The sequence below is a fragment of the Lissotriton vulgaris genome, chromosome 12 (genome assembly GCF_964263255.1).
Source record: "Lissotriton vulgaris chromosome 12, aLisVul1.2, whole genome shotgun sequence".
In the NCBI taxonomy this organism is placed as follows: Eukaryota; Metazoa; Chordata; class Amphibia; order Caudata; family Salamandridae; genus Lissotriton; species Lissotriton vulgaris.
Window position 1 is genome coordinate 45546652 of NC_141700.1, and position 27232 is coordinate 45573883.

The 27232-nt window shown below is 43.0% G+C and overlaps 1 protein-coding gene across 2 annotated transcripts in view; it reads right to left on the reverse strand.

The window, feature by feature from the left end:
- Window positions 1–4711: 4711 nt before the first annotated feature.
- Window positions 4712–27232, reverse strand: part of LRRC25 (leucine rich repeat containing 25) — a 29842-nt gene continuing 7321 nt past the window's right edge. For both annotated transcript variants that reach the window (XM_086947010.1, XM_086947011.1), the window contains exons 2-3: window positions 8553–9480; window positions 4712–5918 (exon numbers count right to left, since the gene is read on the reverse strand). In XM_086947010.1, coding sequence (XP_086803136.1) covers window positions 5768–5918; window positions 8553–9480 — 1079 coding nt within the window. In that variant the 3' untranslated portion in view covers window positions 4712–5767. The remainder of the gene's footprint in view (window positions 5919–8552; window positions 9481–27232) is intronic.

A 27232-nucleotide genomic window follows, 5' to 3' on the forward strand; every position in this document is an offset into this window, starting at 1 on the left:
TAGATGGACAAAAGAATAGATAGATGAGTGAAGAAGAGAAAGGGAGGATGGATGACAGAACGGATGGATGGATGAGTGAAAGGATGGATGAGTAATAGGATCAATGGATGGAATTAATGAATGGATGAGTAGGTGGATGGGTGGATGGATGGATGGACGGATACGTGACTGGGTGGATGGATGAGTAAGTGAATAGATGGCTGGATGGGTGAAAGGGTAAATGGCTGGATGGAGTAGTGAATAGATGGATGGGTGAAAGAGTGGATGGATGACTACAGATGGATGGGGGGAAGGGTGGGTAGATGAATAATAGATGGATGATGAAAGGGTGGATGAGTAAAATGATGGATGGAAGGATATATGGTGGATAGGTTTGCAAATGGTTGAATATGTTTGGATATAAATGGGCACATAGATGGAAGGACAGAATGAATGGTGAAAGACTGAATGATAGATAAAAGAATGATCACACCTTGTGGCACCCATTATCTTAAGTAACATTTCCTATACATTGACTTTCAAATTAATATGAGTCATTGTCTATTTGTAATGTGTGTGGTGTAACGCACTCTGACACCCTGCCCTACATAATTGGGATGAGTAACACTATAAGAGAAATTAGATACACCTGAGAGACGGTCTAAGTGAAGATGAGGGGCACCAATGGAGGGTGGTAGCAAGGCAGGACTGGCCGGACCGGGCATCAGGTGTTTTCCTGGGAGGCTGGAAAGGGGGGGGGGGGTGTTCAACAATAAAAGCGGGCTCACTTGTATTCTGGTGTGATTCACCATTGTCTGGTGACTAATGTACCTGCTGGAGCGAGATGCACATTTCTAATCGTCTAAAGTAGCAAGCTGCGGCCATACTGAAAAAACGTGAAGTGCACGATTTTCTCAACCTAATATAAACATATTTTGACTTGTACTTAGATGGTTGTCTATGTACTTACTTATATGCTATTGCGCTACCACCTCTGACGTGTCTGTAAAACTTACCTTTTGTCTCGAAGTTTTGTCCTAAATTTTGACCTTTTGTCCTGAATTTTGTCACTTTGTCCTGAATTTTTTGCACTCACCGTCCTGAATTTGCACCTATGCCAGTTGGTCACCCTACTTACGAGTCAAGATTTCTGTGAATCTTAGTACTCAACCTTTTTGCACTGTTGTGACTGATGTGTTCAGCAGAGCACAAAAAAGCTTGCAACTTGCTGGCAATACATACACCCAGGGCACTCGAGCAGTCTCTGTTCAACAGCACCACGTGCAGAGCATGGCTCCGCCAGCCGGTTCACTGTTAGCATGTGGGGCCTGCATGCCAAGACCCATTCAGACTGCTTGACACCAGAGTTTGTATTTCAGAATGTGACAACAGAAGGTAATGATACCCGAATGCAAAGCAGCGTGGCCTGAAAAACAGCTCTGTGTAAACCTATCACCCCTAGCCAGGAGCATCCTTAGAGCTCTGCTACTGCAGGCCTCTCCAGATCCTGCTGCTATGAGAAGGCTCCAGGCAGACACTTGTATCGAGCAAGAAAGCAGAACGAGCAAAGCTGAGGCTGTGGAGCACTGTGAGGTTTAGAAAATGAGCAAACTCAGGACTGCTTTAATTAAAGTGTGGAGCAAAGTGGTTACATATGGGATTTGTACTGTTTATTTACAAATATATAGAACATTATATTACATTTATATCTATTGTAAAGCACTTTAATTTGTCAAAAGATTACTTGTAATTCATTAATTAATTCAAGTAGTACAGACAAATACTGGCTGAAATATTTTATTGCTTATGTCTACACAGTTACAAACGCATTGTCAAGAAGTGTGGCTCAATGGTTAGAGCGGCAGACCCTGATGCAGAGGTCTAGCCCGGGACCAGGGTTCAATTCCCCGCCTCGGCGGGTCTTGGGCTCAAAATTCCTCGGACCTGATAATTCTCGCCTCGGTGCCAATTCCAATCATGGAGTCCCACTCTGCAACTCTGGGCAAAAGCTTGCTTAATCTCCACAACGGCCCCCACAACACTAAGGATGCCTGGCCTTCACCCTGGGGGTGCCCAGGAGTGGACACCTCACAGGGAAAACCAGGAAGGGTTCCACAGCGGTATTCGTACAAGCGCCTTGAGACCCTTGCGGGTGAGTAGTGCGCTATACAAGTACCAATTTACATTTACATTGTTTTGCGTACATTGGACATGGATAGAACACTACCCATACATTCACACAAGCCGACCGACATTATTTGCACCATTCACATTCTTCAACACCTTTTCCACGCCACGTAACAGGACGTCACTCTACCACCCATCACAAATCCTCTCGCACCACAAATCACCAGTCACACATTGCTACACTAGACAACATCCAGGCATCCACGCCTCATTGCATCACACCAGCAGCTCTTGATATAAGACAGGGTACCACTCCATGAGATTCACTCTCTGCTTCCTCTTCCTTCATCTTTTCTCACATTATTCACCTCTGTTCTTCTATCCGTCCGCTTGTATCTTAATACTCATGTATCCTTTTCTCCATCTTCTCTACTCTTCCGCACCCTCCTCCTTCAGTCTATCTTCTCCTCTCTTTTAACCACCTCATCTGCTGCCTCACCTCTTATCTCTTCCCCAACTCATCTTTGTCCCCTTTGTCTCCTATCTCTCATCTCCTACTTCCTTCTAATTCCACCCCATTAACCGCCACTCTCTTTCGTCTCCTTCTTCCCTCCACCCGGTCCATCCTCCCACTCCCTACTTTCTCCTCTGCTCCCAATTTCCACTCTCCTCTCACCTCCTTATGCCTTCCCCTTTCATACCATCCTTTCGTATCCCCTTTTCTCTTTCCTTTTCCCCTTCACCTTGTTTCTATCTTCTTTACACCTTCTTTTCTGTCCTGACCGATACCTCCCCCTTCAGCCTTTCGCTCTCTCCCCTTCTGCTTCACTCACCTCCTCTCTCCTTTTATTCTCCTTTCCTCCTTTATCTCACTTCTCCTCACACTAAGATAAGCTCTGCCAATTCTCTCTCTTCCTCAAGTCTTGTCTCTCTCCGCACTCCCTTGTTAGTCCCGTCTCTCCTATTTGTCATCATACATACGCTCTCTTTTCCTTCCGTGCCCTCACTCTCCCGCTCTTACTGTTTTTCTACTTCTGCGTTCTCCTCTCATAAGTGCCATATCGTCTTCCTGACCAGATTTCTTCACACTACATCACATCAGACTATTGCAAGCGAGACGTCGCAGTTTGTCAAAGACAAAAAAAAACATCTCAACACGTCCCACCGTACACCAGCGCAATTCACTGTCACCACATACAACACCATACTTTCTCAAAATAATTGCTCAAAACTCTATCGAACCAACAACAAACAACCCTTAAACACCCAACTCTGGGCAGCTTCCAGAATATACCACCTATGTGGCTATAACCACTATGTAACACAAAGTGCTGCATTTGATGTCACACATACCCATTAACCACAGGATCACTGACAATGCCACCTTTCCTCTTCCATACATCACAAGCCACCACGTCACAGCAAGCCTCTCACTATATCCCACACAACACAATTCATATGTCGTCACACTGCATGAGGCCACTCTATATCGAAGACTATAGCGCAACACATCTCATCGAAGCCATTACAAAATAGAACATTGCCTCATACAATGCCAAGTCATACTGCTTGAAAACAAACCTCTATACATACCTTCTCCCTATGACAACTTACCACCTTACTGTTAAGAACGCATCGCCACACCACACTACAACATCACAGAATTCCACCACTTCATCTTACATCTGACCACTTCTCAGGCCCCATATTTGCCAAACCAACACTCACTGCACATTTCTCAACTATCACATCACCCTCTAGGTTGTATCAAACCATATGTAAGATTAAAGTCTATTGCAACCAATGGCGTTTCGCCTCTCTCAGGAAAACGGTGTATCCCTGTGATTGGTATCCAGGTCAAGAATGATCCTATTAGAGAATTGGAAACTTACTAGTTCACAATTCATAGAAGCATTTGTACCTTTTCTGTACTTTGAAAGGACTAATATCAGATGACAAAGGGGTGGAACAAACATGGGCCATGGTGGTGCGGTGTGCTGGGGATATCATGAGACAGGGATATCTTGAGTTGGGGATATCATGGGAGAGGGATATCTTGAGATAGGGATATCCTGAGATGGGGATATCATGAGATGGGGATATCATGAGAAGGGGATATCTTGAGATGGGGATATCATGAGTGGGGATATCATGAGAGGGGGATATCTTGAGATGGGATATCATGAGAGGGGGATCTCTTGAGATAGGGATATCATGAGATGGGGATATGAGATGGGGATATCATGAGAAGGGGATATCTTGAGATGGGATATCATGAGATGGGGATATCTTGAGATGGGGATATCGTGAGTGGGGATATCTTGAGATGAGGATATCATGAGATGGGGATATCATGAGTGGGGATATCTTGAGATGGGATATCATGAGATGGGGATATCGTGAAGTGGGATATCTTGAGATGGGGATATCCTGAGATGGAGATATCATGAGATGGGGATATCATGAGTGGGGATATCATGAGAGGGGGATATCATGAGTGGGGGATGTCATGAGATGGGGATATCATGAGATGGGGATATCTTGAGGGCACAGAAGAGCTTTCACTTTCTGAACAATGCAGTAGATTAAAACTTCTCGTTGGGTGTTTGGTTTTATCATTTTTATTTATTTAGTCTTGCATCTCAAACACAAATTCTGCACAAAAGTTGCAACAACCAGTTCATAATGCCATAGGCAGTGGATGGTAAATGAAAACAGGGTGAGTGTGGAGAGAAGACTAGTTGCAAAAAACGAAATGGAAACATTGTTGTTCAGCTTTTAATGACTCCCATTGGAGATAACTGTAAGCAATCTCCCCTTCCAATATTGAAAGCTTTGCATGTTTTCCCTAATTGCTCTTTTTTCAGTTAGCTTTATACACACCACTGTGCGTGACAAGCTGTTTTAACCTCTAAAGCAGAGTTTGCCTAAATAGTTTAGTTCCCTAAAAGTTAACACAATTTTCTACAGTGGTTTGAGGCTTGAAAAGGGCCTAAAACTCAAACTAAAGCTGGTCCAGTAGATCCACAGATGTCCATTTAAATTGGATTGATTTTTATTAGATGTTTTTATTGCCATGTAGATTATCTGGTTCTGTATGGAAGGCCTTGATCATTGATTCATAAATTTACATATCCGCTGGATCTCCTGAGCACCCTAGTGTTGAGACAATGTGGCACAAAGCGGGGAAGTTGTTTCCCCGGATAACACTGAGTATTTAGCTATACAGCAAAGACTTAAATGATTGGGCAAAAGCATTATATCCTAAACTTGGGCCATACCACATGTCCTCCTCGTCATCACTGCAGAAGCCGATCTTTTCGGAATCACCAATATACTACTGTCATAAATTTCCTACAGAAGATTGCTGTTTCAAAGACCTCGACTTGTTTTCATAATTCAAGTTGTCCCAGAAGTGACAAAAAACATCAATTGTTTTGACTGTATAGGCTTGAGAACAGAATGAAGGCGATATAACCAATACTTCTCACCCGTTGACAGATCTGCACCATTTTTGGTCAGTTGTGAGATAAACTGAATACAGTCATTGGAGGTTCCTCCAAGTTTCCAGTAAAGAAAAGAGCTGAGTATTGGCAAACTGGAATTCCTCATTGATGCGGACTATAAGAGTCAGAGTTTCTGCTTGAAAGTTTTGCCAGGATTAGGTGTCAGGCATAATGTAGACATCATCGTCTGGCTGATTTTGCGGGCCTGAATAATTGTAGTACATCTGCTCTGTATTTCCGTAAATAGGATGGTTGCCTTCGTTGGTATCACACTGCATATAATAGTCTTCTTCAACACTTTTGCTTCTATTGTAGACAGTGGAGAAAACAGACAGAAGTATAAGTACAAGAGGGGCATATGGGAAATGCAAAGACTCACTATGAATATGCATGCTTCATACAAACCCTACAGCACCCTCTCCCGCGCCATGAAAGATCAGCTAAAAATGATTCTCCAGCATTAGATCTTTCATAGATTCACAGCTTGAATAATTTTCTGTTGTCAGGTTGGAAAGAATTCCTAACATGATGAAGGGGAATAATTTAAACATGTGAGCCTAGGAAAGATGCCAATGCTGGAGAACTGTACTTAAAGATAAGTCACTTTTTATTGCCTTGCATTCGGTGTGCCTGATCCTCCCAACAATATATATCTTGAAGAGTAGTACACACTACAGACATCAAGAACAGAGCAATAGACTACTTCTAGTGGTGACTTCCATGCAATGCTAAAGGGCAGCAAACTATCAGGCTCTACAGTGGACACTACCTACAAGTTCCATAGTGATCTTTTGCTGATTGAACATAGGAGTGGGATGTCCATTAGAAATGCTTCCTTTTTGTGTTGCATTATTTCAGGTGAAATAAACCAAGTCTACAGTATTGCGCTTCTGAAAACATCTATAGATCCTGAAAATCCAGAAAATTACAGTAAATCTCACAGCTCCTTTATCTAGCTATATTACTAAAACATGCTTTTTTAACTAGCTGTCCAGGTATGTTGATCAATATAATCTTTTACAGCCTACGCAGGTCAGCTTTCTTGCCAGCTGCAGTACAGCGACTGCGGTAACGGAAGCCTTGGATGAACTTCAGCGCTGTACAGACAACACGTTTGTAACACATTAATCTAGTTGCAGATTTCTCTTGTACGTTCTTTGTTGGGAGCTACATCTGTATTTTGTGGTGTATCTTAGAGCTCTGAAACTTGAAACTAAGGGCGGAGGAACCTTCCTGCCTTATGTAATACAATAATAAAAAATCCTACTGCCTTGTTTTTACTTTCCCCCAAGCTCCTAACCTGTGATATGAATATGTAAAGAAGCCTTTGGCAGCTTATGTTTTGAGCGGGGCTTGCTATCATGATATATATTTGACGACAACGCTTTGCTAGCAGGAACAGGGACAGGCTCTTATGGCTGCACACCGTATCTGGTCCCCTATAGATAGCTCTTCTGTCTAGAGCTTCATCTGTCATTACAGACCCTCGCTTGAATTCTAAACCTGATTTATAGGGGGAGGCAGTGCTTAATTTGTAAACTATTAAGTGTCAGGGCTCTGACCAGGAGGCCACTGCAGCCTGCACCACCCATCGCTCCGGTTATAGCTGCCAAAACAACTAGTAACCATCTCTTACGCATGTGAAAGTGACAGCAAAGATTATTCGAGGTCCCTAAAGCTAAAGGAATGGCTGGGGAGGCAGGTATGAGCAATTTTAATGTAAATTGTATTCCTAAAAAACTGTTGTTCTGCTCATCTCTACATTAGATGAGGAGCACTACCTTGTGGTAGGCTATTCTAAATATGGTATTGACAATGAGGTGCGGAGCACCGGAAACCAATTGAGTGCCGGTGATGAGTACCGGAAAGCACCGGCTCAAATCAACCACTGGCCCAGGAAGGCCTGTAAAGGGGAAAAAAAAGTTTGTGACTGGAATAAACTGAGCCGAAGGGCTATTTGGCTAATACAACATAACACTCACTGAAAGCAGAGTGTTCTAAACTGGGAAAAGCAAAAAAATCAATGCTGCAATGATGGACCTGCCACTGTTCTCTCTCTGCCATATGAGACTGTTAATTTGATCCAAGCCATTCTAATGTTCTTATATGCCTTGTTTCTAATAACAAGTATCTTAAGTTTTTGGGTGTAGCCTAGGGGTGTGTGAAGTTGCAATTCATATGGTTTGAAACTTTGTAAACATTTTTTTAAACTCCCAGATATAAAATATTTTTAAATAATGAGAGTTAAAATGGGATCCTGCAGTGGGAAACAATTATTGATTATTCTCAGTGCGGTTTGACCCCTGCTTACAAGAGAACTCCCTGGTTGAGGCTTTCAACAGTGGTAAATAGTTATAATAGTTATAGACCTATGGTTTTTTAAGACTGACAGTTAAAAGCAGCCCAGAGTTGTAAAAGGGAAAACTCTGCTCAGCAGTCATTCCTCTGCAGCCTAAAGACCCATTTGTTTTGTAATGGAGATCCAGCTGCAATACATCATCAAGGTATATATATATATATATATATATATATATATATATATATATATATATATATATATATATCTCAATCGCAGGCAAAACCCCTTAAACTTGGTTAGTAAACCCCTCCTGTGAGTGCTGATTCTTTATTAGATGAGGAGGATCTGACGAAACCTGGGAGCAGTGATATATATATATATATATATATATATATATATATATATATATATATATATATCTGCGAGACGCACTCAGGAGAAAAACATTGGACATATCTGCAATGACCACATTGTGCTAAAATATATTGCAAACAAGACAAACTTGAATGTGAGTGGCACAGAATATTAAAAATATCTTTATGCTATTGAAGTTACAATTTAGGTATATTGGCATTTGAGCTGGCAGGACCTATGACATTTCAAAAAAGGTGGGTATGAAAACCTACATCCATGTTCCTTACCTCATGTCTGGTTGGGATCTGTCGAGGCATTCATACTGCCCTGTAGGAGGAGGGTGGAGCTGGCCAATAAAAACATTTTCATATGGCTTACTCGGGGCTTTGGAGTTGCTTGAACCTTCTTTTGGGAGGTTTTCCACATTTCTGCTTGTATATCTGGGCTGAGCTTGAGCCTGAGACGCATTGAGGTCTGATTTGTCTTCAAACGTTGTTAACTTTCGCTTCTTCCTTACAACAACAATGATAACAACCACAGCAATGATCCCCACTATCACAAGGGGTATAGAGATGTAAGCTGCAAGAAACCTTGGGGAGTGACAGTTCTCTGTGTAGAAATTATTGATATCGAGCCAGTCGTTTGTTGACTTGCAGTAGAATGAACCTTTCTTGCACTCATTAAACGCGGCACTTTGACAAGACTGTGAAAATAATTCCACAACGCTCTTTGTTACGTCACATCTGCAATCCACTGTCAAGTTGGCCAAGTTGGTTTTGATGATGGTATTGGGGACAGATGATATTGGATTTCCTTCCAGATGTAAGATCTGAAGTTTAGTCGAAGCATTAAAAAAATCTTCTGGCAGATCTAAAAGATAGTTGTTCATGAGGTTGAGTTTCGTCAGCTCTTTGGCCTGGAACAAAAACTCTTTTGGCAGATGTTTCAGTTTATTAAAGGACAAATCGAGATGTGAGAGTTTTGTGGGGTTCGTTTTGTGGTAACCTTCAATTTGTATGATGTTATTATTGCTAAGGATTAATTCTGAAGTGTTTAGACATCTGTCAAATTCTGACCAATCCAAAATTGTGCAGTTTTTGCCCATGTTATTTAAGTTCAACTTCTCAACACAAACAAAGTCTGTGAAACAGTGTCCATTGGTATATGTTATCACCTGAATTAAAACCACCAGTGCCAATACCACCATCATCTTATCTGTAAGATACCAATAAGAAAAACATGAATTAGCAAATTATATATTGAAAATACAGTCATTGTTATCTCTGGCTGTCACCGTGTGCTACTAACGTGGATATTAGATTCTAAATCTGGTCATTCACTGCAATGATGGACCAACAGTGGGAAACAAACATTGTTAATAATAAAAGTACTTAATATTGGAATTCTAGGCAGCTCTGACTAGACTCTTTGTGAGCCTATCAGAGCAGCACTGGCTTTCAACTATGCTGCAGAGAGTACAGTTTTGAGAAGAGAGAGGGGAGGCAAGGGAGGGGTTCAGTGGGGGACAGACAGGTATTTCTTTAACATTTGGGACAGAGAGGAGAGACCATGTTACGTTTGGCTCCTCCATTAGCCCCTCACCTCTTATATAGCTGTTGACGCAGTGGGAGACCATTACAGGGACTATACATAACATACAATTATAAATGATTAAAAAGTGAATAACAGGTTTGTTTTTCACCTTGGGTTCTGAGTGACATTATAGACAACTCAAATTTCACTGCTCTTAAGAATAGGTGTTGTAAAATTCCACCACCTAGCTGAATTAAAAAAATTTACTTGACGCTTTTCTGCAATGTAGGTTTTAGTTATAGAAATAGAAATGTTATAAGTAAAATGCTAAAAAAGTAATAACATCCATTAAAATACTAAACTCTTTGCATAGCACAATCACTATTTTAAAATTAATACTTACCATTAGTACATGATTTTAAAAATCGACAAGTGCATGGGGCCAATCTTTTACTAAGAGAAATGGCCCACACTGCCAGTGTTGCCAACTTTCATCAAGGATGTTGATGACATGTTATGTTGATGGTCAGATCAGTATGGAACCAGCAACTCGTGGTCTAAATATCTTATAACTCTTTCTGTGCTGATGACGGAACCGCTCCATTATCAGCCGCGGTGGCGCTGTGCTGATGACGGAGCGGTTCCGTCATAGCCCGCTCGGCGCGCCTGCGTTGCGCTGGGCGTTCCATTGAGCGGGCGGAGCCGTGACGGAGCGGTTCCGTCGCAACATGTGCGTGCCGCGCGCCTCCCCCTCCCCCCCTCCCCCCATCCCCTTAGCGCTGCGGCAGAATAGCCGCCTCAGCCAAGGTGCTAACTAAAATAACATGTCCTAAACTTTGTTTACAAAAATATCTCCCCATTGGAGCTAATAGCAGAAAATCTAAATCTACAACTGATGAAATTATATTTTTGTAAACAATGTTTAGTACACAATATTTATTTCCGACAATATTTCTGAATACCATATTCTGACAAACAACACATTTAGAGATTATTTCCAGTAGGAACATAACTTAACTTCCATTCCTAAACAGATTTAAGAAGAATCAGATTATATGAATCTAAAATCCAGTGTCAATTCTGAACTCTTTTAAATCTCATTATCAGTCTTAAATAGTGAAACCTATTTCATCACTAACAAAATAGTTTACATTTAGATTCTAGTATTGACAATGATTCTCATATTGACTTGTGATTTTCACAACGCAAGATTGTGGAAATGTTTTAAATCTTTTCCACTGTTTGACAGTATATGCTATGCAAACCAAAAAGCAATGGGACACTAGTGACAGTAATGAAGTACATTTCTAATTAATTGCCTACTCAGAACTGGGTAGTTTGAGAGACTTAGCTAAGAGTTCAAATGCATACTTTTAAAGTGGCCTATCTTGATTAGCTAGAAGATCAAATCACTCAACTTACTCTATTTTATTAACTTATTTTTGTAGTTTTATATAGTTTGGATAAGGAACCTAGCCCAAAGTGCTTCACACAGCATTCGTAGCATGACAACTACCGATAAAAGATTCAAATTGTTAATTTGTAAGAGTGCTGGAGGGTTTATACGTCAAAGAGCTCCCGACAACAGAGCAGGAGGGTTTTTACTGAAAATATGCAATGCCTGACTGTCTGCCATGCCATGGTGGGCCAGTCAGTATTTTTCCCTTTCCATATACAAGCCCCCAAAGTATATTTTTGCTTTTGGGAAACAAGAAATCGGCATCCCTGACACACAGGGGGGGATTGTTTTCTATTTTGCTGTCCAGACCTATGGATGAAGAGGGCTATCTAAAAACCCCTGCAAATAATTATTATACATATTTAGTAAAATCAAAAGACTTGGCCAATGCCAGACCTGAAAAAAAGGGCTAACATGGTGTGGAAAGACTGTCTAAATGGGGCACACCTTCTGACGGCATAACATTTGGCAGTATACCATCAGTAAAGATGTCTCTGGTGGGAGAGCCGGATATGACTCTGCTCTCAGAAACACAGAGCTACCCCACCTTTAAAAGAGGTAGGAAAACTGAGAGGATGAGGGACTCAGCTTCCGTCAAGTTCTGGTGGATGCTGTTTTCATGCCAACCTCTAAAAAGAATCCAAATTAATAAAAAGGCAGTTAACCCCTTCGATGCTGATGACGAGCTCAGCTCGTCATCAGCCACGGGTGGCGTGTGCGGATGACGAGCTGAGCTCGTCATGTAACGCGGTTTTGCGAAAACAGCCGCACAGCGCAAAAATGACCGCAGCAGCAATGCGGTTAAATGTTACTAAAAGGGCCATTTTGCAAGAGCCATATTGTGAGAAAACCATAAAGAATATAAAGACATAAAATATGAATCAAGGAGGTAGCTAGGTAAATATATAGGGGAACAATTAAACAAAAAGATTTATATAACCACCTAAATATGTTAAACACTATGAATGAGATATAATACTTCAGTAAATATAATAAAGACTATAGCTAATATAAGTCTCCACCCTAAATGAGTAAGAGCCGATACGGGGCTCTCAGCACCAGGAAAAGGCGATAGACTGTTTAGCTACTTAGACTTATAGATGTTGGTTCCACAGAAGACATGAAATGAAATGAATTACCAGCATTTGTAAAGCGCGCAGCTACCTCCGGAGAGGTGTCCCGGCGCTGGGGGCCGTCGGGAAGATTAAGCGAGCTATTGCCCAGAGTCACATTGGTGATTAGTTGCGTTTCGAAGACATGGCAAGATGTGCTGTTCTGCAGAGTCGAGACGTCGAGAAGTAATCCATATCTTGAGCACACTACCAGAAAAAGACTGAATGCAGGAGGCTCCAAGACAAGAGTATTGGAGCTTTGAATCGACATTCCTTGAGATGTCTAATTCTGAGTCAGAAAATTGGAGACTGCAGGATGAGGAGGATTGTACACTAGAGCAGTTATTTGGTAAATACCTCCTGACTTCAATGGGAAGTCACTGGAGAGTGTTGTGGATAAGAGTAATGCGGTCAAACTCATAGGAGCTACATCAGTGCTTAATTTGAGCCGGTGGTTTCCGGTGCTCAGCACCCGCACTAAATTTTCAGCATTGGCACTTAAGACGGTCTGCCACATGGTGGTGCTATCTGTCTAATTTAGAGCTATGCACCACAAGAGTTGTTTATTAATAAAACATACATTAGAATTGACTAATACCTACCACCCAAGCCATTCTTATATCTTTTGGGCCTGGAAAAGTCTGAATTATCACACTTGTAGGAGTGTGGTCGTTAGTAGTTGTGTTGGTACCATTGATAGGGAGCGTTGGCCGGAGCAATGGGTGGCGCAAGCAGCAGGGGTCTCCTGACATGGGCCCTGGCCATTATATTTTTACATATTAAACACTAAGCTCAATGTATCTTACGTGATGCTGTCAACAGAGCAATTCCATGCTCAAGTCTCCAATGGCTGTGGGAAAATTCTGAAATCCTATTCCGGAGTATAGAATTGCCTCCCAAGAGTCTCAGATAGTATTGCGCATTTCGGATCAAAGGCATTGAATTATTTCAGTATTCTGGCAATTGGGAAACAACCGTTCCATGAATCGTAGTCTGAGGGAAGATATGATAATGATGATGGACGCATTCTTAAGCGCATGGGCGGTCAAATTTGGCAAGCATTTGCAAAGCACAACAGTAATGAGCCACTATCCATGATAAGCAAATAAACACTGATCACTAGAAGAATCTGCAGTACAGTCTGACACAAATCTGCATGGTCCTCATTTTTCAGAATACCTGACTTTAAAAGAATAATCATCTTATGTTTCGATATTGGGCATAAAGGGAAGTCTCATTTCTGAAAGTCAATAAAAATGTGGTTCCGCAATTGTACTCAGTCGTGAGGAAACTAAACAAAATGCAGCGTGGTGCCATGCAGGGATGTAAACTGAATGTAGGAAATTAAAACCTAACAATAACAGAAAGTAACAGTGTGTGAAGTCTTTTGAGTTGTGAAATTGATTGTCTTGATTCAAAGTTAGTATTGTTGGCATTAGCCAACTGTGATAGTCTGTTTTTTTTAAATCTGGTGATGATCATATAGAGCCACATTAAAAAAAAAAGGAAAAGTGGTCACAGGTCACAGTGTTTCCTAATGATCACATCTGTGACCTCTCTCTTGAGAGACATAGTCATGGAAGATTAATTTGTGGTCATCAACTGTTGGGGAGAGGATGTGGCCTAACAGCTAGGCGGTCAACCTCGAACCGGGTTTGAGTCTCGGCTGAGATGCTCAACATCCTATGAATCTGGGCAAATCACTTAATTTCCCCGTGTCTAAAAATGAATGTGTCCGTCTGTTAAGTAACTGGTGCTCATGTAAAGCGCTCAGAAACCTTCGAGTCTACTTCGCGCTATAAAAAACTCCCCCAAAAAAACAAAAAACTGTTGACCTCTATCAATCCAGGTATAGAGTTTTCTGTTTTGATTCCAGGCGTGAAAAAAAGTGTTCCCTGCTTTGGTGGTGATTCTTTTGGTTTTTTAAACTGGTGGATCCCATATTTTCTTGTCCTCGGAACTAGGACATATGTAGCAACATAAACAAGTCCATAGCCAGAAATTAGAACAAACTGAGAATCCAAAAGAAATGAAGCCGTGATGCTTGGTACAGGTGAAACTCAAGTGGGTGTGTTTTTATAAGCATTATCAAGAGCTGGGCATAGGGCCCAGTTCTTGTCATCCAAGTGGTTCTGAAGTAAGGACAAGCATCGCGATATTGTGATCCTTCGATATTCTGCCTTTGATAGTCTCTACCCATACCATGAGGAGCGCATGTGCCCTGCAACAGCAACCAGAACCTCTATTTTATGAGTAACAATCTAATGAGCTGGCAGGGCACCTGCGTAGGAGAAATAAGCATATGTACTACAAGCAACACTTTTTAATTCACCAAGCTTGGAATTTTCATTACAAGAATCATAAAACACACCGTATCCTGGAGTGCACTCCTAGGTCTGCTGTTGCGAAATTTAGAGACGAGTTGAAAATACATGATAACAGAAATTATTAAATAGATTTTTAAAGTAATGGCATGATAAAGAAGACTGCATTGTCTGGAAAATTGGCAAAAACAATGGATTACATAGCTGTACATCCAGTGGTATACCCAACCCATTTAGTGTAGCCAATATGTCTTCAGTCGGCTTCTTTGATTCTGCAGCGCCTTGAGACCCTCACGGGTATGTAGCGTGCTTTACAAATGTCTTGATTGATTGATTGATTGTATTGGTTTAGAATTATCCAACTGCTGATCCATTTGTATGAACTCTGAAAAAAATCTGAAGTGCTCTGGACTTTCATAGAAAACAAACAATGGTCTCCTTAGCATTCTGGGACAGAAACAAGATGTTAGCCTGACCAGATATGTGGCCATTGACAATGTACCCTGGCTTTGGCGGTACATATACCCGATTATTTGGTGGTGAACATTCCACCATCATCGACCTCTTTCGTTTGAATGTTCGCCAGAGCTTTACTTGCCAAAGTGACTTCTCTAATAAGAGACACCAAGCCCGATTCACAGAACTAACTTAAGACAAAATCCTGAAATTACTACTTTTGGTATTCACAGAAGGCATTTAGTAGTAGTAAAGTTAGGATTTTGTCTTAAGTCTGTCCTAAATCTGTCTTAAGTCAAACTTAAGACAAAATCCTAACTTTACTACTTCTAAATGCCTTCAGTGAATACCAAAAGCAGTAAGATTAGGATTTTGTCTTAAGTTAGTTCTGTGAATCGGGCCCACCGCCACATTGGTGAAAAAACCTTACACCCTGGCAGGAAACTCAACAACGAGCAACTTCGCTGTGACCGCCTTGTTAGCTGCCGAAACTCTCAATTTTCCCCAAATGGCGCAATTATAGCATTATGCAAAAACGAAATCCCGGTTTCACTTCCTGAGTTTGTCATTCATATTTCCTGTGTTTCAACTAGTTTCCACATTAGAACATTTTGAGTCTTACATCATGGTATAGTCGGCCTGTCTGTGAGCCCAGGATGCTTGTTGAGTTATATGTTCAAAGGTTGTAACCCATGCTTAAAGTGGAAGTACAGAGGTTCAGGTACTCAGTATTTCAGAGTATGTTTTTGCTACTTATTGCCTTTCACATTAAATAAGTGTAGGTACTCCCTACCTGGCACAACTGTTCGTTTAAAGCACTGGGTGTGCCCAGCAGCTGCTCCTGCGCGAAGGCAGAGGCGTGTCGCCCCACTGCTCACTGAGCAGTTCAAAAATAAAATGATAATGACCTAACGTGATTAGCATTTTATTTTACATTCAGGCTCAGTGGGTTGTGCTGTTCAGATCTGGGGAGGAGTGGTAGGCACTTGGGCCGGCCAAACAGTCATGCGCACTTAGCATGTTCTCCACAAGACTGTATCGCACAGCCTGGGTGGAGAAAATGCACAGCCTCCCAGCCCGTGTCTGAGCGCCGAACGACGGCACTCAGACCAATCACAATGCTGCTGTAACACAGCGTTGTGATTGGCTAGGGGATTCTGGAAGCCTGTGTGCTTCCTGCTGCCGGAGAAGAGAAGAGATCGGAAGAGAGGTGACGGACAGCCGTACTAAGGTAAAAGGGTTTATGTTTTTTATTTCCCCTTCTCCTACACACCACCTCTGTTCAGTAGCAGCCGCAACTGGGTGTGCCTTAAAATAGGTAAAGCCAGGTGGAAACAAGGCTCAAGCATTGTCTTCCAAAAATAATAGTGGTTAGAAATGTCTATTCACAAAAGTGCTGATAGTCAAAATGTATCTATAAAAGGATTATAATAATCTCATATTCTGAGGACAATGATTTATACTTTATTTACAAGGAATACATTACACACAGTTTATAACCTGCATATTTTTTTTCTAGCGGCAGAGGGGGGATTCGCTTATTTGTTTTTGTGAGAAAGATTAATAATAATTCAAAATGTGAACCCTGAAAGTGTGTAAAAATAGTAAGTTGTGGGATTCATGATGAGGCGTTGAAATGCCTACATATTGATGCTGTTGTAGCACAAACTTAGATAGGGATTTACAAAGCACCGTCTATCACACCTGGAACAATTCAAGGTTGCGCACAAAACTATGGAGTAGATGAGAAAATGTTCTTGATGTTGGGCCTCACAGCTAACGGAGCAAGCAGGCTGTTTATTGGTGGCACACAAGTGGCATGATGAAGATAGATGCTGTCACCTCTATGAAGTACAGGCGTGAAGAGTTAGTGAGACGCGGTTGATGTTGTTGCAGGTCATGAAAGATTATCTGGAGAAGGCTTGTCTTCTGGTCTTTTTGCTGAATTCTTACATGGCCTGGAAGGATAGAGTTTGGTGCACCACATCTTCAGGAGGCACAGGAGATGATGTTTGCTTTCCAAGTGATGTTAACATTCTATGTGTAGACCGTGTTGTTGTTTACTCAAAGTTATGCTCAGGATGTAGGAGTACCAAAGGCTTCTTTATATGTGTCCAATTGGAGGTTCTAGAAAACGCGCCTTTGCTTGCGTAGAGGGTTTGTGTTATTCATGGTGTGTGGACTCTGGGTCAAGAATAGCAAAGGCTCGAGCCTCAAAAGAGTTACGCGGGCATTGCAGTGAAGACTAGGTCTAGGTTGCTTCCTGTTATAGTTCATTCCTTAGATGATCTAATGCCTGGGGTTCAGTGTGGCCAGGACTTCGGAAAGCCGTCCCTTTGGCTTTTTCCTATATTAAGGCCTTGTCAAGCTGCTGACCTAGAAAAAACACAACTGGAGTGTTTGATGGATGTGTCGGTGATGAAGTCAGTGATTTCTAAAACGGTAACGTGTTATCAGGAGTGAATTATCGTCTAAGTTATCTAAATAAGGGACCGAAAGGAGCAGTGGCAGCCAAGAAGTACCAAAACTACAGGTTCAAATAGGAAGGGTCAAGAAGATTCTTTGGATAGCTCTGAGGCTGTCTCCATTAAGTAGTCGAAGTCTTGCTTGCTGTTGCTTGTGGAAATTCAGCTACCGAATGAGTGTTGAGGTTCGGAGACCAATGTGTTCTAATGAGAACTGCGTGAAGTCAGTTCACGGTGATAGCATATTTGGGATAATTGCACTCTGCAGAATTCCTTGCCGAGTGTGACATACAGAGTCTGCTCGCTTTATTTGTAGTAATAGTGATATGTTGAGGGGACCCGAGGTGCACACAATCTGAATACGTATGGACTATCTGTCTGCATCAATGACGGCGAGGATGCGGTTAACGTCTTCATGTAATGTTGCATCTTTGTTCCACAAAATGACAAGGGTTTGCTAGGACATGCAAGGTTAAAGGTGAAAATACTGGGTTGATTGTCATCCCTTCTCCTTTATGCATGACTTGGTGTCCATACTTGATGATGAGTGTTAGTTCTCCCATCCGTTTACAAAGGTAGATACCAACATATTGACCTGTACGAACAGTCGCAGTCGCTACCAGTATGCCCTTTGATGCCTATTGGACATTATCATGAACTTTTCGCCTGGTGCATTGAGCTCACCATGGCATCGTGCGGCCCTCTACGATATGTAATTTATGCAAGTATGTCTCAACTCGAAGGCTGGCTTTAGCTGCGAAGTTCTCTTTCATCATTCCACTAATTTGGTGATCTGGAATGGGTGGCAGGGCCTTTCCACACCTGTCTAACAAGCTCTGGAACTAACTGCTGAACCACACTCAAAAATACGGCTGATCATAGCTCTTTCCTTGTGAGGTACAGTCTTCAACTTCATTCGCTTAATTAGTTATCCTGCTCTTTGTGATCCTCTCAGTCTTTCCTTTCCTTCTGGTTTCTGTGCCTAAAGTGCCTTAGTTGTACTGTAGCACAATTAGAGACATATATCACACTCCATAATATTAGATCATGGCATTACATGGATGTAATTTGGGCTGGAGCCTGCCTTTGCTCTTTTTATAGCTTGTAACCCATGTTTTGCAGCATCAAAAACAGGTGGCAGCCATCTTGGATGATAGTTTGGTGTATGGGCAGTGAAGAGAAGCAGAAAGCTTTAAGGAAAAATAACACATTTCTGCCACAAAAATGGATGACACTCAGGTGTTTTGACGCACCAGCGTAATTATATAGTTGCATTTGAAATGTTAATTTATGAGCAAAGTCTTGTTTAGATGACAATTATTGAGCTGGCCTTAGTTTGCGGAGTTTTCTACGTTTTACGCCTTCGCATCATTTACCTGTAGAAACTGCCAATATTTTCCTTTGCGTTCTAGTTGGTGCTGAAAGTGGATGTACCCTTTTCAAGTGAGTTATCTTTAAAACCAGTTTCGCAGTAACTTTGAAACTGGATCGAAGTTGGCAATCTTTTTTCTCACAACAATTTAAAAGAGGTGTGAAAGTCACAATTTTAAGTGTGAAAACCCACTTCCAAGAAACTGCAAGCTACGAATATCGTGAAACCTGTGAAAGTTACAGGAAGTTTGTGAGGGACAACAGTTGCAAATTCACCCAGCCATAGAAGGCAGGCTGTGCCACTACTAGAAGAGAATTTGTCCCACGCAGGTTTGCAACTGTTGTAAAGAATATTCCATGCTCAGAGTGTAGAGAGAAGTTGCTCTCTTTCTTTGGAATATGTGAGTACTACTGTAAATTCACACTTGGCCTAATAATAAAGCTGAATCTTTGGGAAAGGAGCACTTTTTCAAGGACATCAAAGCAACTCTCTTCACAGAGCCACCTATGAATTGATTCCTCCCTAATGTTTATCTTCGCAGTTGATTTCTAATTTCAGTGCACATCACAGGAAAATATCATTCTTATTGGTGCTATTGACTTAGAATTATTGTAACCTACAGACACACTTTAAATACACGAGGATAATCCACTCTATGCTACTTCACTCCACCCCACTCAACTCCACTCTGTGCCACTCCACGTTACTCCACTCTACACTTCACTCCACTCGCTGCCACTCAACTCTCTGCCCCTCTACACCACAATAGTGTCCGACACTCTACGCTACTTCACTTTACGGCACTCTAAGCCACTTTATGCCAGTCAGCTCTATGACATGCCACACTATGCAACTCCACTGTACCCCACTGTACGCCACTCCACTTTACATCACTCTACAACAATCCACTCTACGGCACTCAGAGCCACTCTATGCCACTCAGCTCTATGACATGCCATACTATGCCACTCCACTCTACTCCACTCTACGCCACTCCACTCTACAACACTCTACACCACTCCACTCTACGACACTCAACTCCACTATTTGCTACTTCACCTTACTGCGCTCTATGCCATTCCACTCTACGCTACTCCACTCTATGCCACTCTACACCAATCCACTCTACGACACTTAACTCCACTATGTGCTACTTCACCTTACTGCACTCTATGCCATTCCACTCTACGCTACTCCACTCTATGACACTCTACACCACTCCACTCTACGACACTCAACTCCACTATGTGCTACTTCAGCTTACTGCGCTCTATGCCATTCCACTCTACGCTACTCCACTCTATGACACTCTACACCACTCCACTCTACGACACTCAACTCCACTATGTGCTACTTCAGCTTACTGCGCTCTATGCCATTCCACTCTACGCTACTCCACTCTATGACACTCTACACCACTCCACTCTACGACACTCAACTCCACTATGTGCTACTTCAGCTTACTGCGCTCTTTGCCATTCCACTCTACGCTACTCCACTCTATGCCACTCTACGCCACTCCACTCTACGACACTCAACTCCACTATGTGCTACTTCAGCTTACTGCGCTCTATGCCATTCCACTCTACGCTACTCCACTCTATGCCACTCTACACCACTCCACTCTACGACACTCAACTCCACTATGTGCTACTTCACCTTACTGCACTCTATGCCATTCCACTCTACGCTACTCCACTCTATGCCACTCTACACCACTCCACTCTACGACACTCAACTCCACTATTTGCTACTTCACCTTACTGCGCTCTATGCCATTCCACTCTACGCTACTCCACTCTATGCCACTCTACACCACTTCACTCTACGACACTCAACTCCACTATGTGCTACTTCAGCTTACTGCGCTCTATGCCATTCCACTCTACGCTACTCCACTCTATGCCACTCTACACCACTCCACTCTACGACACTCAACTCCACTATGTGCTACTTCACCTTACTGCGCTCTATGCCATTCCACTCTACGCTACTCCACTCTATGACACTCTACACCACTCCACTCTACGACACTCAACTCCACTATTTGCTACTTCACCTTACTGCACTCTATGCCATTCCACTCTACGCTACTCCACTCTATGCCACTCTACACCACTCCACTCTACGACACTCAACTCCACTATGTGCTACTTCAGCATACTGCGCTCTATGCCATTCCACTCTACGCTACTCCACTCTATGCCACTCTACACCACTCCACTCTACGACACTCAACTCCACTATTTGCTACTTCAGCTTACTGCGCTCTATGCCGTTCCACTCTACGCTACTCCACTCTATGCCACTCTACACCACTCCACTCTACGACACTCAACTCCACTATGTGCTACTTCAGCTTACTGCGCTCTATGCCATTCCACTCTACGCTACTCCACTCTATGACACTCTACACCACTCCACTCTACGACACTCAACTCCACTATGTGCTACTTCAGCTTTCTGCGCTCTTTGCCATTCCACTCTACGCTACTCCACTCTATGCCACTCTACGCCACTCCACTCTACGACACTCAACTCCACTATGTGCTACTTCAGCTTACTGCGCTCTATGCCATTCCACTCTACGCTACTCCACTCTATGCCACTCTACACCACTCCACTCTACGACACTCAACTCCACTATGTGCTACTTCACCTTACTGCACTCTATGCCATTCCACTCTACGCTACTCCACTCTATGCCACTCTACACCACTCCACTCTACGACACTCAACTCCACTATTTGCTACTTCACCTTACTGCGCTCTATGCCATTTCACTCTACGCTACTCCACTCTATGACACTCTACACCACTCCACTCTACGACACTCAACTCCACTATGTGCTACTTCAGCTTACTGCGCTCTATGCCATTCCACTCTACGCTACACCACTCCATGCCACTCTACACCACTCCACTCTACGACACTCAACTCCACTATGTGCTACTTCAGCTTACTGTACTCTATGCCATTCCACTCTACGCTACTCCACTCTATGCCACTCTACACCACTCCACTCTACGACACTCAACTCCACTATGTGCTACTTCAGCTTACTGCGCTCTATGCCATTCCACTCTACGCTACTCCACTCTATGCCACTCTACACCACTCCACTCTACGACACTCTGTCTACAACATTCTACTCCACCCCTCTCCATTTGGCTCCAATCCACTCTGCAACACTACATCTCTCAATATCAGTCCTGTTACATGTCTCCCTCTCCACAGGCTCTCTCTGCCTTTTCCCGTACACTAGGCTCACCGTTTGAACAGGGGTTACTGTTTTTTCATATTCCCCATGTATCGCCAACCATCTCTCTCCTCCGCAACCCCTCATCTTCCCAATAGCAGTTGTGCGGCAGTAGTGTCATGGGCCCTGGTGCAAGCAAGGAAAACAGACAGCCTGCAGTTTGGACAATAAAGTACAGCCATATTTGGGATGGAGTGGGTCCTTGGGGCCCGCTGCATTGCACATGCGTCATTATAGGTAGCTGGGCCCCCAGCACACATAAGCCTTCTCTGTCTGTTCCTGCATGCTAGGTCCAGCATGGTGTGCCAGCGGTCATAGGTTGTTTTCATTCTGATGCCAAGATGGCTCTGCATCTTCCCATCTACCCCATGTCACTGTGCAGCTGCTGCATAAACCGTTCCTGCCATGCGGCATTAGCAGTCGCCGGTTATTATTCTTACGGAGTGGGTGACTCTTGTTACTAAAAAAGACTTCAGAAAGGCATCAGCCTTGTGCAGGGAGAGCACGGCTGTGGACCAAGGCGATACTTACAACGAGGGAGACTGGGCCACAAGAAGTAAAAGTGACTGGAACTGTGCTTCACGGCCACACCAAATGTGAAACATTGTGTAGCAAGGTGTTGGGCCTGTATCAAATGAGTGAGGAAGTACAGCATGAAATGAAACTTACAGTGGGTGAGGCTGAGCTTCAAGTTCTGCAAGTTTCTGCTTTTCTTTGCAGCGTCCTTTCCTTGGTAAAGCATGACTCAATGAGTGGTGTAACCTATGCCCCCGCTGCCCCTTCCGTGTGGGGGGCCCAAGCTCCAGGAGGGAACCTCAGCACTGTGCCCTGCCCGGAGAGCTCCTGTTTGAGTCCGGAGGGGGACACTCCACGTACCTTGCAGGGGGGCACTCTCAAGTTTTGTTACGCCACTGGACTCAATGCTCCACAGTGCAAGGAGACCTAACAGGCAAGCTTGCACGAGTACTGGAGACTTTAGCCGCTTAACCGCGGCGCAAATTCCACCGAGGTGCAGCGGTTTTAAGCAGTGGGCGGGGGCCACGTTGGCCAACGGACGTGCGCTACACTACGGAGGGAGTGTTAGCGACGGCCGTTGGGAGCACTTAAGGGGTTAACTGGCCATAACAGAATTGATATTGGTATGTCAACTTCTGCAGAAATATCACCTCTTTGTCCATGTGGAAGGGCGTAACTATGCCAGTCAGGGTCGCTGTCTTCGCCATCTCGGAATTAGCCGGGGACGATTCCTGAGAACAAGATGCAGCAGTCTTCGCGCTCTATGGGTGGTGATGGCAGGTAGTTCTTCCAACCACCCAGGCAGAGACACCATCATTCCCTGGCTGTGCATTGGTGCATGATGGGACTGCAGTTTGGGGTTTATCCCACATTTTCTGAGTGGCACTCCCCTCGACAACACCCGCTTACACAGTGCAGGATTCAGACTCCGCAACAGGTTAGAGGGTGAGTGAGGGATATCACTGCTCTGTCAGATAATTTGGAGTTGCCAATGAGGATGGAGATTCGGGCACCTGATTAAAACCCAGAGAGGGAGGTGAACTCACCAGTTTATTGCAACATATCTGCAGCTCTGTAGTTCTACGGAGAAACCTTTTCCAATCTGGAGCACAAAGGCAGCTTGGGGAATCTGTTTCCAGACAAGGAGCTAAGCTAGGTCTATGGTGCAAAAGAATTTCTAGAGCAAAGTGGTCAAATCCCGAAAAATCCACATGCTTTGCCTCTCTTTCCCAAGAAATTGACAATAGCATCCTACTGGAACAAGTCAACAGGTATAAGGAGATAAATTGTCTTTGTACCAGGTAATTTCACCTTCCATGGAGGTATTTGTACCATTTGTAAGGATAATTGAGAACTCCTGAGACAGATAGTATCTCACCTTCAAGAGCAGTTTTTGGATCCATCTTTATGTGGCGGGAACACCTAAAGTTTTTTAAAAGAAAAGAGCCTGAATGTGCAATTTAATATTTTACCATAATAGTCTCTTCACCTTAAATATAGCACCTCTTACACTGCTTGAAAAAGATGGCGGTGTGCAACTTGCTGACTCTTTACGATCGCATACTGTCTGCTCCAGAGAGCAGTGTGTAATCGTCACGTGAGAGACAATTTAGGAAAGGCCGACCCAACTTTTTATCATTCAGAGGACAGTAAAAGAGGCACTGTAAAAATGAGTAATAAAAATGCCTATTGAAAAAAGTACCAAAATAGAATCATCAATAGAAACAAACCTAGCAATGGAAAGAGTTGGTAAACTTGAATAGTATTTTTGGAGTCAAGAGAATGATGTGTGGCCGCGTTTGGTGAGTGGTGGTAGATGTTCTGTCAAGGTGGAGTGTGGTGTGCTGGATGGGGCTGGTGTGAAGTGCGGTGGGTCGGAACATGATGCGTGGTGGAACTTGGTAGGTGGCGGTGCGATTGACTTTCATATCGGCTGGGATGATGTAAAGGATTATGCATTGTGTGGTGTGCCACTTTCGCTCTGATGGCATATGGTGCACTTGATGGGGGGTTTGGTGTCAGGTCAAGGTGAGATGTAGCGGGCGGGTTGCTCGTTGCTGGGTGAGGTGGTATGTGGTTATATGTAGTGTGGAGGGAGTGTTGAGAAATGTGGGCTCAAGCGCAACTTCGCTACTGTAAAGACTTTCGTTGAACCTTCTGAACATGAAGGGCACTAGGACCTCTAGGAAAAGGCTGACTGTTCCGATGATCAGGCGCCTGTCTGGCTCTGCATGCTCTGCTATTGCCACACTGTTTCCTGTTAAGGCCCCAAACAGCAGTAGCTGCCTTTACCTTTTAATATTAGGTGTGACTGTTCTCAGGCACTTACTTTCACACTAACCTTTCAAAGCAGACCACCACAAACTACAAATTTACATAAAAATTCACAAAGGTGAAAGGTTGTCTGAATCCTGTACCAGGCGTATTCATGTACACAGCATGTCTAAAAGTATTCATAGTTGTTGTATGTAGAACTTGCTCTATTTTTGTTTCTTTTTGTTTTTAAAAAAGGTTAATTAGGCTTCTACATAGGCAAAACACAAAAATACCAGAGGTGCATACATTGAAATGCTGACAATGTAAGTTTAAATATATATTTACTAGTTCAAAAGCAGAAGTGCTTAGCTGGTAATTCAGCGTGGGAAACTCTTCACTGACTTTGCATCTCCAAACTTCCCACACTGAGCAGGACTTCGTAACAGGAACTTTTATTCCCGAACGTCAATTTAAGATGACAGAAGCAATTCTATCAAATCTTACTTTCCAGTCCAGCTGTACTTAAATTGAATAAAATTAAATAACGGGTCACAAGGTTTTCTTAGGAGTAGTTGTTGTAGAATGTGAGGATTCTGATTAGATTACCAATGCTGCCTATTCTTGATTCCACCTCATGCCCCTTTCTTCCACCACCCTACACTTCCTGTCTCTTTATCTCCTGAATACTGACACTGCCTAGTTCTGATTCCACCTTGTGCATCTTTCCTCCACCACCCAACACTTCCGGCCGTTATATCATGCATACCGAGGATGCCTGGTCTTGATTCCACCTCGTGCCTCTTTCTTCCACCCTAAACTTCCTGTCTCTTTTTCTCATGAATTCTGAGGCTGCCTGGTCTTGATTCCACCTCTTGCCTCTTTCTTCCACCCCCTACACTTCCTGTCTCTTTAATTCATGAACACCAACTCTGCCTGCTTGATTCCGCCTCATGCCTCTTTCTTTCTCCACCCTACACTTCCTGTCTCTTTATCTCATGAATACCGAGGCTGCCTGGTCTTGATTCCGCCTCATTCCTCTTTCTTTCTCCACCCTACACTTCCTGTCTTTTTATCTCATGAATACCAAAGCTGCCTGGTCTTGATTCCACCTCATGCCTCTTTCTTCCACTCCCTACACTTCCTGTCTCTTTATCTCATGAATACCGAGGCTGCCTGGTCTTGATTCCACCTCATGCCTCTTTCTTCCCCCTACACTTCCAGTCTCTATGTCATGAATACCGAGGCTGCCTGGTCTTGATTCCACCTCATGCCTCTTTCTTCCACTCCCTACACTTCCTGTCTCTTTATCTCATGAATACCGAGGCTGCCTGGTCTTGATTCCGCCTCATTCCTCTTTCTTTCTCCACCCTACACTTCCTGTCTTTTTATCTCATGAATACCAAAGCTGCCTGGTCTTGATTCCACCTCATGCCTCTTTCTTCCACTCCCTACACTTCCTGTCTCTTTATCTCATGAATACCGAGGCTGCCTGGTCTTGATTCCACCTCATGCCTCTTTCTTCCCCCTACACTTCCTGTCTCTATGTCATGAATACCGAGGCTGCCTGGTCTTGATTCCACCTCATGCCTCTTTCTTTCACCAGTGCATTTCCTGTGCCAGATTACAAAACTATTTTGACTGGTCCTAATGCAGATCCTTTATGGAATGTAAGGCAATCCTTGTGGCAAATACCTTTTGCGACTGTATTATGAAAGCAGATTAGTGTAGGTGGTAATATGTGACCTGAATGTTTGTTCATATTTTGTATTTGGATATGGTGGTGTTGTGCTGAGTTTTTTTTTGTTGTGTACTATTGCATTGTGTTGTACTGTGGTTGTGTGCTGCATTTAGTTTCTACTGTTATCTGCCGTGCCCTGTTATGTTTTTACTTTATTATGCTTATGTTGTCTTGTTATTTTGCTTTGTGTTATGTCATTATCCTCAGCTCCATCGCTTATTATAGAGATAGTAACAAATATATTATCACCTCTCGTGTTTTGGCTAAGAAATAGTGTAAAAATCATCTAATCCTTTCGTTCACTTCATCTTTCTAATGTTTTTCTCTTACCATTCTAAATAAAACTTTCTGTAATTAGTAGTTTCTAAATACGTTTCATGTTGTATGACATTAAAGCCTTGAAGAAGTCCTTGTGAAGGGTGAAACGCGTTGGCTGTTTCCACATTTGTACAAAGGACTTTGAAAATAAAAAGACT